Genomic DNA, 13,624 nt, shown 5'->3' with positions numbered 1-13,624 from the left:
AAGAGGAACGTTCAAGCGATAGAGTAGCTAGACGAAAAGGTATGTGAGGCTAGTCCTTTCTTCTAAGGCATGAATCCTATAGCATGATTTTTCCTTCTTCTCCATGAATCCTCTATATCCCGGAAAGCTAAGAGTCTATGTTCACGAATATCCATATGAGACAAGAGATACCTTGCGAGCCCAATAATGATGATGATGAGTTAAGTATAAGGATTCTAGATTTCATGATATGATGTTCCTATAAGGTTAATGGTGTCGTTTATTGCATACACTCACCTTATATACTATTTCATTCAAGGTGAGGCAGAATACTTATAAATGTTCCATAATGGAATCGGGGGTTCACGACCTTATGTCACCTCGATAGATGTACAGTTTGTCTTGAGTCTTATGCATGATTCATGATAAGTATGTGATTATGATATTACACCGCCCCTATATGGCCGAGCAGACACCGCTAAGGCGGGCATCGTATACACCATGTCTAGATGGCATGGGCAGACACCACTAGTGGGCGGCATGAGATGGTACCCCAGACGCGGGAGGCCTGGACGCAGGCTAATTGTTTATCACACCGTATCTATATGGATGGGCAGCTTATACATTTATGCATACATGATATGACGATGATTTGTAAGTATGCCAGTATGCATTATTTCTTTTATAATTGACAGTCAGATACAGTTGTTCCTTATTTGATGCTTTCTTTATCTCATTGATGTATTATTATTATTATTATTATTATTATTATTATTATTACTTATGCTTCTCATATTCAGTACAATGTTCATACTGACGTCCGTTTTCTTTGGACGTTGTGTTCATGCCCACAGGTAGACAGGGAGGTAATCTTGATCCAGACTCGTAGGAGCTATCAGCAGATCTACAGGAGCACTCCATTATTACGGAGGTGCTATTGGGTTGATTCTTTTGTGTATATTTATATGTATGTATTTTGGACATGACGGGGTCTTGTCCCATCCCTATGTCTAGCACTCTAGTTGAGGCTCGTAGATACGCAGGTGTGGGTTACATGGTCTCACGATGTTACTACTGTATATATATATATATTATCATTTTGATAGCCAAAAGGCTTATGTATATAAAAGTATTTATGTTCTCAAATAAAAAATGATTTTTTTATGATTTGAGTATGATGAGTAATAGAATGAGTGGTGCTCGGTGGTTAGCCCCGGGTACCCGTCACGGCCCCTAGTCGGGTCATGACAGTTTCACTCGAATTTCTTCACTAGAATGGACTAGATTTCGTTTGGTGCCAAATTGTTTCCCTTAACGGAGGTAGTGTACGCCGTTGTGTGCTCCTTCAGATCCGTTGTTCCATCATACTTGGGAATATCTGGCATTTTAAACCTTTTAGGAATCAACATCGGTGCAACACTCGGTTTATACGACAATTGAACATATCTCTTAGAATCTGAGCCTTTGAGAAACAAAGGTGCCCCCGGAACCTGATCCAGTCAAGAGTGGAACTCTTTTTCACTCTATCCATTCGAGAATGGATCTCTTTCACACACTTCATGAACTTGACCCTGAAAGGATGTTACATCTCAGAAATTTTGGATTTTTGACTTGTGAGTAGGCTAACGTGAGCTTAAGGTGATTATGAAAGCCTTACGAGATTAAGGAAAATATTAGATAGCTTAAGGTGCATACTATAAGATTTCGAAGTCATATGAATATATGAAGCTTAGTTTGTTGAAGGAAGTGAAATGTAAGTCGTGTTCAAAAAGGTTTTCGCTATAATTGATCTAATATTTATTTAGAAATATCTTGAGGGGATGCTATAGGGCCTATTGTATGGTTAATGAAGTGTTATATAAGTGCCAAGAAGGTTCCACCAGGATTGGAAGTCAAACGAGTCGACGAGAATGAAATTCAAAAATTCCTAGTTGTACGGTCATTTGTACGGACCGTATAAACTATACGGCTCGTATAATGGTCCATAGATTACTTCCAGAGAAGGGTGATCCCTGGTGAGATTATATGGTCCAATTGTACGGATCGTATAAATTATACGGCCCATATAATCGGCCGTATAATCGGGTCGGGTCATATTTTTATTTTATATACATGGCCGACCCTTGCTTCTATTTCATTTCCCACACTTCCTTCAAGCTCTCCAAAGCTCCAAAACCCTTCTTCAAGCATATTACACCCAAACCCAAGAGATTACAAAGATCAAGTAGCAAGAATTAAAGTGTTCATGTGTTAGAAGGCTCCCCAGGGTTGGTAGATTTCAAGATTTGCTTGGGTATTGTAACTAGGGTTTTGCACAAGTTGATATCTTTCTCCAAAGCTTGTTCCTATGAGATAAAGAGGTTAGTTTTATGCTTATTTCATGTTATTAAGAATGCTTGGTTGTAGCAAAACTTGGGTGAAAGGAGAAATGTAGAGGGCGAGTTCTAAATATGGATTTCATGATATTTATAAGTAGTAAACTAATTTGAGTCATGATTCTTATTATGATGTAGATATGTTCTTATTATAAACGGTAATAATGGTGATGAGGAACCGTTTTATGAAAATGTGCAAAAGTTGGTATGAAGTTGCTAGTATGAGTTGAATATGAGAATGAATGTTTAAGACTTAATGGAAAGTGATTACTTGATTATGATATTGTCAATGTTATTATGGATGTTTGGGAGTTGTTTTGTAATATAGTGGAAGTCGATGAAATAGGCGAAATGCTGCCCAATTTTCGTTAGATCATGAATTATTCTAGTTTGGGTTTAAGAGTATCATTAAGGCTTAACCATGGTCTGAGTCATTCTAAATGTAGATTTCTCAAGCTTCGACGGTGAACGTTAAGTAGTTAAGAAGACAACGAGGTATGTAAGGCTAACCCTTCTTTCATTAAGGCATGATTCTCTTTTCCATATACCTTCTCATGGGTTCCAAAATGTCCTCCAAATGGCTCCATCCCTAGAATTGCTAAAGCTCATGATTCTCGATATCTTCACGATGCTATTACCTCCTTTATATGATAGTTGATCCTCTAAGGAAAGAAGTAACGAAAATGATGATGATAATGATGTTGATGATGTATATGGACTAGTATGTATACGTGTATAAGTATGTATGACTATTATGTAACACCGAGCTTCTATGGCCGAGTATGACGTCTATCGCGCGCACACCACCGCAGTTGGGTTCGGATGACACTGATCCTTGGTAGGGCCAGGTATGTATAACACCGAACCTTATCATGGTCGGGTATGTAAGACATCTAACCTCTATGGTCGGGTATGATACTTCTAAATGTATAAATGTATGAAATGGAAATTTCCCATTAGAAAGAGGGTAAGTAAATATGACGAACGTCGCTAGAGGTATATATATGACTCTTTCATTCCGTGACTCGTCTATCTTAGGTTATTTCTTATGCTTTCATTATGTTATTGATTATGTTTTACATACTCAGTACATTATTTGTACTGACGTCTTTTCGTTTGTGGATGCTGTGTCATGCCCGCAGGTGGACAGGGAGACAGACTTGATCCATAGATTACTTGTTCAGGGACTGCATAGAGGAGCTTCATTTCATCCGGAGCTGTAGTTGTTGGTATTATTATTTTGTGTACATACATATGGGCATGGCGGGGTCCTGTCCCATCTATATGACATTACATACTCTCTTTAGAGGCTCGTAGACAATTGTGCATGGTTAGATGTCTTTTAGCCTTATCGACTCATATTTTTTATATTATTTTGGTTAGCCTCGTCGGCTTGTGTATATGGATATGGGCATAGTTGTTGATGACAATATAAATGTGTCATTGCTGAATGAGATTACTACTATGGATGTGTAGAAATCATGAGCAGGCCATGTGGCTCACTTAGATGTGAATATGGATGTACGATAAGAGGTGCCCGGGTGGGTTAGCACCGGGTGCCCGTTATGGCTCTCCGATTGGGTCGTGACAAAGGATCTTCCGGCAAATTCCCATTCCCGGAGCCATTTCCGGAACCTCCGGTTCTATCATCCTCCGACTGGACTTCTGCTTCCAAAAAGACGTGACTGGTTTTTCGCACCCCTTACACCGGAGCCGCACTAGGTGGCGTCGGGATTCCCAATTTGCGTTGTTGGAAACTGACGTTACCGCTTTTTGGAGCTCCACCGTCCTCCGGTCTTTCGTAAAAGGTGTGCCATTATTTCCCTATGTTGAGCCACCAAAATTCTCATTGTCTCCCCCATACAGCGGTATTATCAGGGCTTTCATTGCAGTCGTTGTTGTCCTCACAGTCTTCTATGTCATCAGGGTTTGGCTCCTTGTAGTCCACTAGTTATACCCTCCTCTATCGACGAGAGTCTCATTTCCCTCCTTATGTCGAGTTTCCCCAGTTGAAAGTTCTATGTCCAAATCAGGGGGCACCTGATCACCGTTCAAGCGCAAAACATCATTGCCTCAGTCAACATTGAATTGGTCGTTGCCTCCATTGTTGGTTATCACTGTGAGACTCTCCTTCTTTATCTATAATGTAAACAAAAAGGTCTACATAAGTAAAATACTAGTAAATTAATAATGTAAAAAGAAAAAAAGAAAAGAACCCCCATCGGGGAGTGAAAAAGAACATGAAATCGTAAGCTCCCAAGCAGTGGGAGCAACTAGGGCTTTGACTGCGTGCCTGTTGAAGAATGACAAAAAAAGTAGGTCAAAGCAACACCACAACTATCCAATCCCAAGAGTGGGCGTCAAACTTTTTACCCGTAAAACGATACAGTTGAATTTGTATACGTGATTTAAGGACAAGTGGATTGAGATGACCAGATTGAATGAGTTAGAAATACAGCACAAGAGTATGATTGCAAAGATAAATAACGAGAATATAATAATTTGATAAACAAATGAATATAGCCTGAATTCCAGTGCTGATGACTAGTAATGTCGTCGAAATAAGTTCTTGAATTAGAATATGCAATGTCGCAATGGAGCTTATGAACAAATAAGAATTTTTAGAGTTGCAAAATACAAGTGTAAATCTTAGTAAATGCACCAAAATTCGATACCCTTCTTGTTGAAGGTAAGATCCTATTTATAGTTGAACTGCTGGGAACAAGACCCGCAAATCATGCCTTCATAAAATCTATTAATTGCTCATTATTGGAACTGAGTAACAGTTGGCGATATTCTCGAAATCTTCTGTAAAGATTGAACTCCGAGCCTCATCTTGTCCGGCCAGTACTCCATGCCCGATTCCATAACGGAGCCAGACGATCCCGGGCCATGACTCCAGTTCCTAATAATCACGGACGGGGACCTCCAAAAATGACGCTATAACTCACTGGCCGTGCACAAGAACTGGACTAGATATTATTTATTCTGACCTGTCTCTTTTGCCACCTATCACCACCTGACTCGTCCACCTGTAAATTCCGAATTTCACCCAATACACTAACATAATACATAAAGGTGGTAGGTTAGCACCCTCTCTAATCTGTACTATTTAGTTCACTTAAATACCCTTATTATTTTCTGTCAGAACATTAGATTTAGGAACCTTAGTTTCGAACTCAAGTATTAAACGAAACAGTCATACCAAAAATTATTTTCTCATGTACCATGAATGAAATAAATCTATTTAAAAAATTATTATATGAGGTACCATACGTAAAATACTATCAATAAAGAGGAAAGAAAATACATTTTAGAACTTTGGCATGCAAGTCATGAGTCATGACATACCGATATAATTCCATGTTATATTCGATCTAGTTGTCATGTTGGATTACTCATAAACCATGACAGATCATTATAATTTTTAAACTATAAACTAAGACGAGGAAAAATGTATTTCAGAATGTTATATAAGTTGTAATATTGAAGTGACAATAATATTGATGAATAATTTCGAGTGAAATAGATTTAATTAAAGAATTATTTTCTTATATACCATAAATATATTTTTATTTAAAGGATCATTCTTGCAGGTACCACGACTGAAATAGATTTAGCAAAAGAAATTCTCTCTCGTGTACAATAATTAAAATATATTTATTTAAAAAAATATTTTTGAGATACCATAAATGAAATACTATTAAGAGAAGAGGGAAAAAAACAATTTCAAAATTGCAAGTCATGATAGGGCCGTTACCTGTTATGTCTGACTTCATGTTAAATCTATTTAACTGTTCTATTGGATTACTTACAAATCACAAAAGGGTCATTATGATTTAAAAAATACAACAAACGACAAAAAATAATTACAAATCATGATAAGCTGGTATGACTTCATGCTATAAGCAGGTAAAAGGCAGTGTATCAACAGGACAATTAGATTGAATATAGCATGAAGTCATACCTTTTGTCATGACTTGCATGTCATTGACGCCTTTGATCGTAATCTTGAAATCATGACCATCCGATATGATTTGTGAGTAATCTAACATGACAACTAAATTGAACATAACATGAAATTATATCGATCTGTCATACTTGCATGCCACAGTTTATCAGTTTTGTTCATCTTGTCGGCATCTCTTTACCATCTTAACCCCTCATCGTAATGGAGTTTAGTAAAGAAATTGTTCATTAAATTTAAAACAATCAATTCCCCACAAATATTATTTCACGCCCCAAACCTGACCCTGGACGTAACAGGCATCCGATGCTATGAATAACACTGGAAGCACCTTATAAATCATTAAACGTCAAATCCCTCTCTCAAAGTCATTCATTAATTCATTAAACAAGTTATTGGTAACTAAGTAAAGATCATGATCACAGTTTATGAAATGAAATCAGCGGAAGTCTATAAAAATAAGTTGTTATCAAACGTAACAACACCTAGTGAGTCAAGCAATGACTTCACGACTACCCAAAAAATCAACAACTATCCATGGAGCCTCTAATAAGACAAAAGAAATAGTCTAACTTCAGGACGCATCCCGAGAACTAAAAGCAATAATAAAGATAAGGAGTGCCCCACGAACAAGGTGTGGGCTCACTAAAAGACTAAAAGTAGCAAGCTCTCCTAGTCCGCACGCTTATCAGGAACTTGCTCCTCGACGTTACCTAACACACCATAAAAAACAACAATGGTATGCCTGAGTACTGGGTACTCAGTGAGCATCTTCGGGACAATAGTTAAAGTAAAATAATATAATATAAAGTAGTAAAACAGTGTAACTAAAACAGTTCGAAATCCAGAGATAAAACAGGTCATGAGTAGAAACCGTTAAGAGATAAATAAATCACCTTCAATCCATTATATCAAAATTACGTCTTCCATTTATGAACTCGAGATCATCATCAAATCACTCACGAACAATCAAAATCATGCCAAGACAGGCCAAGTCAATAAAATGAAGGGTTGACCATTAAGGTTCCCTAAAACCGCATATAAGTACCACATCGAGGTTGTCACCCTCAATGACTATCCTTCCTCCCGAATAGCTAGGAAAAATCACATCGGGGTTATGAACCCTCAATGACCACTCTTTCTCCCGAATGGCTAGGTGAAACCCCACTAGAATCTATAGTGACTACCCTTCCTCCCGAGTAGCTAGGCCAAACACAACAATATAAATCATGGCAAAACAGCCGAATCACAATCATAGTATAGAAGCTGAATCCCCTTATTAGGGGTACGTTAAATCATCAATGGGTTTAGAAACTAAATTCAAGTCATTAAATGAGTTTCAAGTTCCACACAATCCGTTCATATAGCAAAACACATGAAATATCCAAGCTTTCCGAAATCAACTTTAAGCATCCCTTTATGGGGTAATTCATGTTCAAAGATCAAAGCTTTATATTTCAAGTTGAATCATCCTTTGATAAGGACAAATTATGTATACATATATTTACAATATAATACACATAAAGTTTTAATGCGGGCTTGTCCCTCACGCACACAAACCTTGCCAAAGAACCACTTTAAACGTTTGAAAAGTATGTTCGAAAAAAAGACATACATATAATCCCACTAAAATGCGACCAACCGGAATTCTCAAGATTCAACAATCACTCTACAATAGATTTAGATGAGAAATATTATAACTTTAATAGTTTCTATGAGTTTTCCTTCAATTTCGGAACCCAGGGCTTCTTTCTAAGCCTAAACACTTGCTCTTAAGCCTCATATGAATCATTCGTAGATTCTAATCGCATAGTATAATTTATACTAACCTAAAATTCATCAATTATATTAGGAAAACCGAAATCCATACCTTTTAGATGAAGTTCTACCCATCCCTTCTTTTCCTCTCTTGAGTTTTGAAGAACTTAGGGTTTGGAGAGATGAACTTGGGTCAATTTGATGTTAGATTGATGCAGTAATGATGGAAATTGATCAAGAACATATCTTAGATGTTATGGGGAAGTTTTAGGGTTAGTTCCTCTTAAAAAGTCGGCCAAAACGAAATGGGAATGAATATAATGAAGTGGGAAACTTATAAAATTCAAAACCAAAAAAATACTGGGCCGCGACACCTTTGCGTCGTGGACCTGTGGCGAGTGGGACCATCTGCACCACCCCTGCATCATGGGGCTTCCGCACATGAGTAAAATTTGGTCAGAGAGAGGTTCTAATCGTGGCACCCTTGCGACGTGACTGGCAGACCTTCCTCAGTAAAACGGGCATAACTTTTTGTACGTAGTTTTGCATGAGCTGCACAATATATGGTTGGAAAGGTATTTCAAATATATACAACTTACTTGTTTTTAGTTTTCTTAGATTCCTAACTTAACTACCCGAAAACTGGGCATAAGTGAGAAGTCTCACAGACTTAGATAAATTTAAGAGCTCTTATGAACTTCAAAATTTGGTTTGACTTCAAAACGACTATTTTTCACTCGAATTCACCCCGAAAGGATTCATATAGCTAAAATGTCATCTTAATGCCAATTTTTACACATTCACACCTAACCTAGATATACATAATGTTACATTATCCCCCCCTCAGGATGATTAGTCCCCGAATGAAAGTCATGGCCTAAGAACTAGCCCTCAAATTTCAGAACTTTCTAGAGTTCTTTTGCGAAGCGAGTTATCCCCAAAGATAACCTACAAATAAATACACAAAAATTAGATCATTCAAGTCTAAACACCAGAGTGAGGGATTCATACTTCCAGCTTCATCTTTCGCAAGAATTAATTCACCGAAAGGTTCAACATATACCTGCAATAGGGATTAACTGAGGGTATATCTTCTTCATGTCCTCCTCAGCTTCCCAAGTTACTTCTTCAGTATTAGGGTTACACCACAGGACTTTAACCGAAGCTACATCTTTCGTTCTCAATTTCCTAACTTGTCGATCTAAAATTTGCACAGGTTCATCTTCATAAGGCAGCCCCTCGTTGATTTCAATATCTTCATGATTCAAGACATGAGAAGGATCAGGTTTATACTATCTCAACATCAAAATGTGAAACACAGGATGTACCATAGCCATCTCGGATGGTAACTTCAATTTGTAAGTCAGATATGATGGATGTCGGAACCCCATGTATTCTGACTATCTCCTTCAAATATAACTTGGCGTAATACGTATCGGTATCCGTTGTTGATACGCTCAAATTACATCTTTTATTAGTGTAAAGCGGACGATGTCAAATATAGTAACCCAACAAGGTTGGGGTCGAATCCCATAGGGAATATGGTGTGAAAAGGTTACTAAAATCGTAGAATGCCTTATTTAGGTCTAATGTCTTACTCCGATGGTTTTGTAGAAAGTTGGTATGTTTATGACTAATTGCTAATTAATTTCTTTGGTTTGTAATATGTGGTAAAAGAAACCAAGGTTGTGTCCCCGTCAGGTAAAGTGTATGATCATGAGTATTGATCTTGATATACTTCTAATGGATCGTTATGTGAATGCACTTAACCTCTATGTGAATCTCTACTATTTCCCAATGAATAAAGTTTATTTCTTTGTATGATTTTCCCAAATATAAGAAAGTTGATATGAAGAACGGTTAATTATGCCAAGTAAATTTCTCTTATTCCTAAGTGAATCTATTAAACAAGAGTTAACGCCTTGAGTTCTTGTTACTTGTTCTTGCCGAACCCTAATTATTCTCCCAAATAAATCAAGGTTTATGGCGTTAGCTAATGTTTGCAACCACTAACTATCAATGAATAACGAAGAACAAGTAAACCCTAACAATCCATTATGCATATATCAATCACAATTCCCAATCACAAAATGACTACTTAACACTTATCCTCCCAAGCTCGTAAATCTACATTCAAGAGAATTCATACTATTGTTAGGCTTATTGTCATATGCTTGTCTTAAGCCTTCAAATGAAATCCTTTTAGAATCTGCCGAAATTCGGGTAGCATCTCCTCTGTTTATATCCCTAGCCCGAAATCACAATACCACAACCAACAACAACAAAAACAACACTAACATCAACAACATCATCCTCTGTAACAATATACTCCATAAAACATCCCACACGATGTTTACCTGATTTCTCAATCAACTAATTCATTATACGACTATTTAATAGCTCTATCTTCACAAGTAAACCTAAATCAATATCAATAAGGAGAGATTCATACCTTGTTCTTACTAGAACAACAATATCTTCAATATTCACCTTGAATCCAAGCCAAGATCCACCGCAAAATGATACTATAGTCACCACTATACGTCACCCGAGCCTCAATTAATACTCCGCCACTCGAAATCACTCCAATCCCTCAATTTTATGACACACACACACCCCTATATGTTGCTGAGCTTTTGGGGAAATATTTGGGTGAAAATATGAGGGTTTTGGCCTTTATATAGAGTGTTGAAGTTGGTTGTCACCGACTTAAAATTTAATCTGCGCGTTCGCACAGAGTTGCTCAGTGCTCCTCTACGCATTCGGGTCACTCGCAGGTGCGTTCGCATAGGGTTAATTCCTGCTCTGGCAGTCCGTCTTGAAATGCTCATAACGTTTAATTCCGATGTCGGATCGACGCGCGGTTCATTGCGTTGGAAACTAGACTTCCTGAACTTTAATTTAGGCTTTCTCACTTCAAAACTCCTGATATCCTAGGACATATTTCTTTCTCAAGTTAGACCAAAATTATCGTACGAAACTTGCCCATCCTTTCTCTAAAGTTCAAACAAAATTAATTTCCTTAATTCACTTGTTCTCCAATCCTTCCGTAACTCACCAAACATGAATTTAAACACTCATAAACACAAGTTAAACATGTCCAACCTTATATATGCTTGAAACAAACCCTGGTGTCCAAAATTAAGACAGCTAATGTACGACGAATCTTAATGTAGAAAACTACAAGGTGTAACATCTCATCTCTCAATTAATGCTCTTTCTCTGGGTCATCTTGGGTTCGTCCTCGGCCCCTACCAGCTCGGGGCCCAGCACCCCTTCTGACACCATGTTTTCGGACCATATCTGCAAAAGACCTTTTGTTAGTAACGGGTCTTAGAAATCAAAGTCAAACAAAAAAAGAGAAAATCTTTTTGGATATTTTTTGAGGTCATATAAATCTTTCACGGACAGTAGAAAATTATACGGTCCGTATAAAGTGATGATTATGTGAGACTGAACCAGGAGAGTTTCCATTTCAAAGTACGAGCAACTTTCACGGACCGTATAAAATTCTATGGTCCGTATAACCGCTTATACTTTTCAGAGATACGACCTTAATTTTGGTTTTTTATGACTTTGCTTCATTAAAAGACAATCATCACACAAACATTCCTTCCATGATTTCAATTCCTATGGGGGTTGGGTTACTCAGACTTCACCCATTTTTCAAATTTTGACAGTTCATTAGTATTCAATTTTGAGCAATTTTGGCGGGCATAAGAATATTGGAATCCAAAATTCAAATTCGTCAATTGAGATGCCCTGAACCCATTAAGATGTTGATTTCCAACCCCATAATTCACAATAGCTCATTATACTCATCCTCATTTAGAAAAATCATGAACCATGGAAATTTTCACTAGAACCCTAGGTAAATCAACACCCAACATTTAAATTACACCCATATGAGCAAAATTAAAGAGTGAAGCATCAACATACCTGTGTATTGATGATATTGAGAAGTATCCTTGAGGAATAATTGGTGAAAAACAAACAAAAACTAGTGAACTTGAACCAAGGGTTTTCGGGTATTGTGAAGATGGGTTTTGGTGACAAACCTGGATGTATTTATGGAGATTTGAGGTAGAATTGTAGTGGGTTAATGTAGTATGGCCGTGGGTAGTAATGGAGAGGAGTGGGAGTTAACGGAAGAAGTGGGGAGGAGAAAAGGCGGGCAGGTGCAGTTTTATTTAAAACCCTTTGTTCAATTTTTTTTTGTTTTTTTAGAAGTTATACGAGCCGTATAAAAGTACACGGTCCGTGTAACTTCAGGTTCTCACACTTCCCACTGTTTGAGTACATCATTATTATACAATCACTTATACGGTCCGTGTAAAATTACACGGTCCGTGAAAATTGATCGTATTGAATGATGTCCTCAAATAGTGTTTTGACTAATTTCCTTACCTTCCACGATTGGGTTATACAGTTCGTAGAGTATTGTACGGACCGTATAAGTCCAGTTTCCTCTAGTTTTTCTGCACTTTTCATCCTGCACCAAAACAAACGTTACCCTATACACACACTATCTAAGTTACAAAAATTCAAAAATGACAAAAAATAAACATGGGTTGCCTCCCAAGAAGTGCTTGATTTAACATTGCGGCACGACGGTGTCACCAATTTACTCCTGGTTAGGATTCTCCGGGTCAGCATTCATTCCCAGATGCTTCAACCGGTACTGATCAACAATTCTATCCGCATCAATGCAACCATGGTAGTGATTCACCCTCTGCCCGTTCACCTTAAATGTTCGAGTTCCATCTCCAGACTTCAATTCAATCGCCTCATGAGGTGAAACACTTAGCACCTCAAAAGGGCCGGACCACATTGATTTTAACTTGCCCGGTAGAAGCTTCAATCTAGAATTAAATAGCAGGACAGGATCACCTTGTAGAATTCTTGCTTCAGGATCTTTTTGTCATGATACTGCTTCATCCTTTCTTTATACAATGGTGCACTCTCATAGGACTGATAGCGGAACTCGTCCATCTCATTGAGTTGAAACAACTGGAGCTTAGTTGCTTTTTCCCAATCCATGTTTAGCCCTTCAACACCCACATGGCCTTGTGCTCTAATTCAACGGGCAGGTCGCAAGCTTTGCCAAAAACTAGCCTGAAAGGCGAAGTCCCAATCTGGGTCTTGTACGCAGTCCAGTAAGCCCATAGAGCATCATCAAGATTTCAGAACCAGTCAATTCTGTTCGTATTGTCCGTCTTGGCCAAAATACTCTTGATTTCCCGGTTTGAGACTTAAACTTGCCCACTTGTCTGAGAGTGATAAGGAGTTTCCACCCTATGTTTCACATCATATGAGTTGCCACCCTATGTTTCACATCCTACTTCTCCATCAACCCCACGAAGGCTCTATTACAAAAGTGAGAACCACCATCACTGATTATCACCCTTTGGGTGCCAAATCGAGTAAATATGTTTTTCTTTAGGAACCCCATGGCATTCTTGGCTTCATTATTAGGTAAAGTCACCGCTTCTACCCATTTCGACACATAGTCCATAACAACCAAGATATACTTCATGCCACAAGA

The 13,624-nt window shown here is 37.9% G+C and overlaps 1 protein-coding gene across 1 annotated transcript; it reads right to left on the bottom strand.

Annotated features, from left to right (window-relative positions):
- Positions 1-9,010: 9,010 nt before the first annotated feature.
- On the bottom strand, positions 9,011-13,119 carry LOC132630963 (uncharacterized). Its single transcript, XM_060346556.1, has 5 exons — positions 12,970-13,119; positions 12,708-12,850; positions 12,019-12,046; positions 9,143-9,371; positions 9,011-9,027 (listed from the first exon to the last, which is right to left on the bottom strand). Exons 1-5 carry the CDS (start codon positions 13,117-13,119, stop codon positions 9,011-9,013), a joined length of 567 nt encoding a protein of 188 aa, XP_060202539.1.
- Positions 13,120-13,624: the final 505 nt, after the last annotated feature.

Source organism: Lycium barbarum, chromosome 3 (assembly GCF_019175385.1).
Source record: "Lycium barbarum isolate Lr01 chromosome 3, ASM1917538v2, whole genome shotgun sequence".
Taxonomy (NCBI): Eukaryota; Viridiplantae; Streptophyta; class Magnoliopsida; order Solanales; family Solanaceae; genus Lycium; species Lycium barbarum.
Note: the sequence above shows the minus strand (reverse complement) of the source record. Positions and strands in the feature narration are given on the sequence as shown.